Here is a 5,920-nt window from a genome sequence, read left to right as displayed (position 1 = left end):
CAAGGCTGGGCTGAGCTGGACCATGGCTACAGAGGAGTAGATAGGACAGCGCTTGCTGTTTGGGGTAGGTGAGTACCACACTCAGGTGACATCCTGGTCTTTGTGTTCCACCATCTTGAGGAAGTGGGAATGGACAGAAGAAGCAACAGTGTCTCCCAGTTCTCAATGTCTGCTTCCACCTATCTTTTTTCTCTCTGCCCCACCTCCATGCCTCCAACTTCTACAGAGTCTGCAGGCCGAGTCATTATGTGGATGCTTGCAGCCCTCCTGCTTCTGGGTGAGTCAGTAATGAGGGGGCATCAGCAGGATTTGGGGAGTGGGAGAGTAAGACAGGGCAGGGTATGTGGGGTAAGAGAGCAGCCGCCTTTGCTGACCTCAGGTTTCATATGGTTCTCTGTCTGCCTTGGGACGATGAAATAGAGCTTGCTTTCTCAAAGCTGGGTAATTTGGTCTGGACAAAGGAAACTCAGGCTTTCCCAGGATCAAGAGTCTTTCCTGTCATTGAGGACATTCCTCAACCTCTTCCTTCTTTCTTGCAGTTCCAAGAAGTGGAAAAGCTGGTAAGTCTTATACATCTCTCATCCAAGTTTTGATGAGTTCCACGAGGGTAGATGCCCCAGTTCCTGGCTGTTCTGAGATGGTATTTTCCCCCGACTCTTGCCCAATCTTGATGACTAAATGTTCTTGAGCGTAGGCACGGTCAGAAATGGCTTATGATTAATAGACTCCTTGTCTGCAGCCTCATGTCTGTGGTCTCCCTCATTGCCAGGGTTGGTTCCTCTGTGGGCTGGGACCCAGAAACTGGTGTTTCCCAACAATTCCCAATCCTGGGACTTTATTTTTGGGCAGGCACCTCATCTTACTTTACTTCCTCACATGGCCCCATCCCCCATATCCCCAGCTACTCTGGAGAAGCCTGTACTGACTCTACACCCACCTTGGACCACCATCTTCAAGGGGGAGAGAGTAACCCTGAGATGTGATGGGTACCACCCTCTGCTGCTGGAGCTCCGGCCCATTAGCACTCTCTGGTACCTGGGCCATGTCCTCCTGCCTTCCCACAAGAAAAGCATCGAGGTGCAAGCACCAGGGGTGTATCGATGTCAGACACGAGGAGCACCCGTCAGTGATCCCATCCACCTCTCTGTGTCTAACGGTGAGTGCTGGCCCTACTGGCAGGGTAGACATCAGGCTATTCCCAGAGGACAAGAAGGAAAAAAAAAGGTCACACAGAACCACCTTGAGTCTCTGGAGTAGGCAGAAGCCTGCAGTAAAGATTTCCTGGTCCAAAAGCCACCCCCCACCCCGTCTTCCTGATGGAGCATGAAGCAAATTAATATTATTAATTTATTAAGTGGGGTGACCCGGTTTCAGAAAGTCAAAAATTGTGCTCTTCTGATACTACTGGAACCCAGAATCCTAAGACACCCCCCACCTCGGATCCCTGGCTGGCCTGGAACTCACTGTGTATACTAGGTTAGCCTTGAACTACAAGGATTTCTTTGTGTCTGCTTCTTGAATACTGAGGTAAAAGGCATGTACCACACCCAAACAGGGTTCTTTTTGCATATTTGTTTTGTTTTGTTTGCTGTTTCTCTATTTTTTTTTTTTTGAGACATAGTCTCATTTTGTAGCCTAGGCTGGCTGGCCTGGAACCCACAGAGATCAACCTACTGCCCCCTTCCAAGCGCCTTCCAAGCGCTAAGATTAAAGTGGTGCTCCACCGCATCAGCCCAGCCAGGATTCTGAGTTTTAATGTCTATGTGAATGTAAATAAAGGGATTGAGACTGGGGTTTGTTTCATGGCACTAGACTGGAGGCCAAGCAAGGAGAACAAGAAGTGGAGAGGAGGTGTGCCAAAATGCCAATGCCACGTGTAAATCTCCATAGCAAGAGAGGCTACCGGAGGTGGCAGGGTACAAGGAAGAGAAGAGGGACGGAGATGAAGGGGAGGAAACAATTAAAGATGTGTTTATTTGATAAATGATCCCATAATTAAAATTAATTATTTGTGACCTTAAAAAAAAAAAAGGTAGCCAGTAATTATGCACCTGTAATCTTACACTCAGGAGGCTGAGGCAGGAGAATTGCCACAAGTTTGAGGCCAGCCTAGGCCATATAGCAATACCCTTTCTCAAAAGTCTTTTTACAAGGAATGAAATAAGAAAAAGAAAGATGAGGCAGAGAAAGAGACGGGGGAAGAAGGAAGGAAGACAGGTGGGGGGATTGAACAAAGAACTTAATAAAACTTCTGCTGTTGGCACATATACATGAGCACCTAGGAGTCGATCAAGGAGCAGCTGTCTCAAAATATTTGAAGCGTTTTAAAATAGGGATGAGAACACTGGGTGTGATGATGCAGGCCTGCAGTCCCTGCACCCAGGAAGCAGAGGCAGGAGGATGAGTGCAAATCTGCAGCCCAGCCAGGGATACATAGTGAATAACAGCCCATATTGAACAAATAAACAAACAAACAGAACTGACACCAAACAACAACAACAAAGGGGATAGGAAAAGTAAGAATGGTATACCCATTAAAGTACATAATTAGCTGCGTCATATGAAGGATTAATAATCTTTCCTGGGCAGATGGTCATTTTTATTAAGCATTTAAAGAACACCAGTCAGTGTTTCAATTAGCATTCTACACTTCTAGAGGTTTCCTGTTGGAGGTCAAGCACAGAAACTGTGACGATGCCTTGCAAAGCTTTCTGGACACAGGATCTCCTGCATATGCAGCCCAGGCATGCCTTGGTTTTCAATCCTCCCGCTCCAGCTTTCCAAGTGCTGGGATTACAGGCATGCACCAGCATACCTGGCCAGTGGAATTCTCTTTGTTAGGGTAGAATACCTACAACGGGGGCTGGAGAGATAGCTCAGTGGTTAGGAATGAATCATGCTCTTGGAGAGAACTGGACATCAGGTCATAACCACCTGAAACTCCAGACTCAGAGGATCCTGCACCCTCTTCTTGCCCCCTCTGACACTGGCACATACGCTCACGAGAACACACCCACCTGGACATGTACACACACTAATTCCAAATGAATGAATGAATAAATGAAATAATTTAAAATTTTATGATACCAAAAATGGCATTTAGGATGCCCTAAGGATAGTGTCAGCTGCAGTGATGATGATGATGGTGGTGGTGATGATGGCGGTGACGATGGTAGTCCTGGTGGTACATTCAAGGCGCTGTAGGATATATCTAAGGCTGTTCTCAGAGAAGCTTCCTTCAGAAGATAAGGCCTAAACACAAGCATGCAGGACCTACTGGTCTGAATTTAAGCTGAGAAGCAGGGTCTTTTGGGTTGAGGAAATAGCTTTACAAGGGCCCTGGGTTCTATACAGAACCATTTTTTCCCCTGAGCAGTTCAGTGTGATTGGGTCTAGCTTGTGTTGAATGAAAGGTGAGGCAAGCTAAAAAGAAATGGGGTCAGGGAAGAGGTTATCAGGGGCTAGGTCAGGAAGGCGCAGGGTGGGGGGAGGGGAGCGGGAGGAAGGGAGACTGAGAGGGGAGACCTGCGGAGCTGGGATTTCTTGGGTTGGGTTGGATTCGTTTTATTGAGATTAGATTAGTTTCTAATCTAATCTGGCTGCCCTGGAACTTGCTTTGTAGACCAGGCAGGCCTCGAACTCATAAGGATACTCCTGCCTCTACTTCCCGGACTGCTGGAATTAAAAGCATGTGCCACCATGCTCCGCAGAGACGGATTTTTTTTTTTTTTTTTCTGAAAAGTAAGTACTATCTGTGGGGTCCATTGCAGACTGGCTAATTCTGCAAGTGCCATATGCTGCGGTGTTCGAGGGAGAGCCCTTGGTGATGCGCTGCCGTGGCTGGTACGACAAAGTCGTCTACAAACTTCACTACTACCACGACGGCCAGGCTGTGAGATATTTCCACTCTAGCACCAACTACACGGTGCTGCAAGCGCGAGCCAGCGACAGCGGTCACTACCAGTGCTCGGGCACCATGCGTATCCCAGTGGAGAGTGCGCCCATGTTCTCCTCCAAGGTGGCCGTGACCGTGCAAGGTGGGCGAGACGATCACGGGGAAGTTCTAGGGCTGGAATCGGAAGGGGAAAGAGGAGACTGAACCCCGCGGGCTGCTCTATAGGTGTCCCTTCCCTATGGCGTATATCCAGGTTTCTTGTTCTAGCTAGGGCTCGCACTTAGGAGCGAGGAGTTCTTGCCCTGTCTGAAGGGCGTGCTACATCACTACGCACTACGAAGGGGACCCGTAGCTGTCCCTTTCAAGTCTAGAGAATGCCAACTGATTGACAGCTAGGATGGAACTTTTATCACCAGTCAGGATTCCGCCTCCCCGCAAACTGTCTCCATCCTTCTCCGTGGCCTCAGTTTCCCCGTCCCACTCATTCTTTCTCCTTTTCCTTCTTGTTCTCTGGGTCAAGGAGGAACCCTCTCCAGATAAGGGAAAAAGAGGGATCCGGGGTGGTGGACAGGTTGGCCCTGGTGGTGGTGGGGGGGGTCCCATTCCTCTTGCGGACCCTACGAGCATCAGAACCCTGGGGCCGCCCTCCCCGCAGAGCTGTTCCAGACACCGGTGCTGAGGACGCTGAGCCCGCAGGAGGCGCGCGGCCGCGTGGTGCTGCGCTGCGAGACGCGCCTGCACCCGCAGAAGCGGGACACGCCGCTGCAGTTCGCCTTCTACAAGTACAGCCGGCCGGTGCGCCGCTTCGACTGGGGCGCCGAGTACACGGTCCCCGAGTCCGAGGTCGAGGAGCTCGAATCGTACTGGTGTGAGGCGGCCACCACCAGCCGGAGTGTACGGAAACGCAGCCCGTGGCTGCAGCTCCCCGGGCGGGGTGAGTGGCAGCTCAGTATCACGCCTGCCTCCTGCATCCCGTGGGTCATCCCGCAGTCTTCCCACCTTCCTATCTCGGCCCTCCAGCCCCTGTTAGCTCCGGCCCCGCGTGGAGCAGTCACGGGTGACCAGGCGTGTTGCGTTGCAGGCCCTGTCCTGGATCTAGCGTCCACCACCGCTCCAGTCGCACAGGCTGCAGCCTTGGGGCCGGGGGACAAGCCGCTTTCCTTCCGGAAGACCCCAGTGTCCAGATCCGTTCAGTCAGTCACTTCCGTCCCGAACAGCACCTTTGCAGGGCTGCAGTTCCCCGCGGGCCATGTCGCCACCACCGGGCCACACGCCTGCGCGCCTCTGCCCGCGTCCGCGGAGCTGTCGAGCGAAGCTCTTCAGCCCAAGGTGGACCTCCTGCTTCGCGAGATGCAGCTGCTCAAAGGCCTTCTGAGCCGCGTGGTCCTGGGATTAAAGGACCCACAGGCCCTCCACGAGCTTACAGAGACCCCCAAGACACCTAATTCTCATGTTACTGTGAACCCCGCAACCCCAGAGACCACTGTCGTGGAGGGCCAAGTGGACAGCTAGGCTAGTGTCTTCTCTCCGGGATCTCTATCTAGCTTGTGTGCAAATTGGAGCCATGGCTGTTAGTGTCCCCTCCTGTTGCTGTGGTTTTGGTTGTTGGTTTTTAATGTCCCGTGGTGCTGTGGATTTCCACTTTACTAGACAGCTTGTAAGAGAGTTTGACCTTGCACAATGGTTTGTAAGTGCGAGCATCCTCTGTGGTGTGTTCCTTCTATAATCCAGAAGTAGACAGCTGTTGTTGTTTACTAGTCCAGTGTGGGTGACTTTTTTTTTTTTTTTTTTTTTGTAATTGAATCCATTAAGGTTAATGAGCACTTTAAAACAATTTAGGGTCAGGTTGTAATTATTCACGATGAATTTACTCTTTTTTTGTTTTGTTTTGTTGGGGGTGGGGGGGTTCGAGACAGGGTTTTTCTGTATAGCCCTGGATGTCCTGGAACTCACTTTGTAGACCAGGCTGGCCTCGAACTCAGAAATCCACCTGCCTCTGCCTCCCGAGTGCTGGGATTAAAGGCG

General features: G+C 51.0%; 1 protein-coding gene across 1 annotated transcript; it reads left to right on the top strand.

Moving 5' to 3' along the window:
* Nucleotides 1-246: 246 nt before the first annotated feature.
* Nucleotides 247-5,654, top strand: Fcrlb (Fc receptor like B). Its single transcript, XM_021171785.2, has 6 exons — nucleotides 247-277; nucleotides 540-560; nucleotides 902-1,156; nucleotides 3,771-4,037; nucleotides 4,551-4,829; nucleotides 4,977-5,654. Exons 1-6 carry the CDS (start codon nucleotides 247-249, stop codon nucleotides 5,405-5,407), a joined length of 1,284 nt encoding a protein of 427 aa, XP_021027444.1. The 3' UTR covers nucleotides 5,408-5,654.
* Nucleotides 5,655-5,920: the final 266 nt, after the last annotated feature.

Source organism: Mus caroli, chromosome 1 (genome assembly GCF_900094665.2).
Source record: "Mus caroli chromosome 1, CAROLI_EIJ_v1.1, whole genome shotgun sequence".
In the NCBI taxonomy this organism is placed as follows: domain Eukaryota; kingdom Metazoa; phylum Chordata; class Mammalia; order Rodentia; family Muridae; genus Mus; species Mus caroli.
This window is presented reverse-complemented; position numbering and strand designations above follow the sequence as displayed.

What these genes read in the sequence shown, in the direction of transcription:
- Fcrlb (XM_021171785.2), top strand. Translation starts at nt 247, where the DNA reads ATGTGGATGCTTGCAGCCCTCCTGCTTCTGG. An exon ending in CCACCTCTCTGTGTCTAACG is followed by an intron (nt 1,157 to 3,770) that starts GTGAGTGCTGGC and finishes GGTCCATTGCAG; the next exon opens with ACTGGCTAATTCTGCAAGTG. An exon ending in GGTGGCCGTGACCGTGCAAG is followed by an intron (nt 4,038 to 4,550) that starts GTGGGCGAGACG and finishes CCCTCCCCGCAG; the next exon opens with AGCTGTTCCAGACACCGGTG.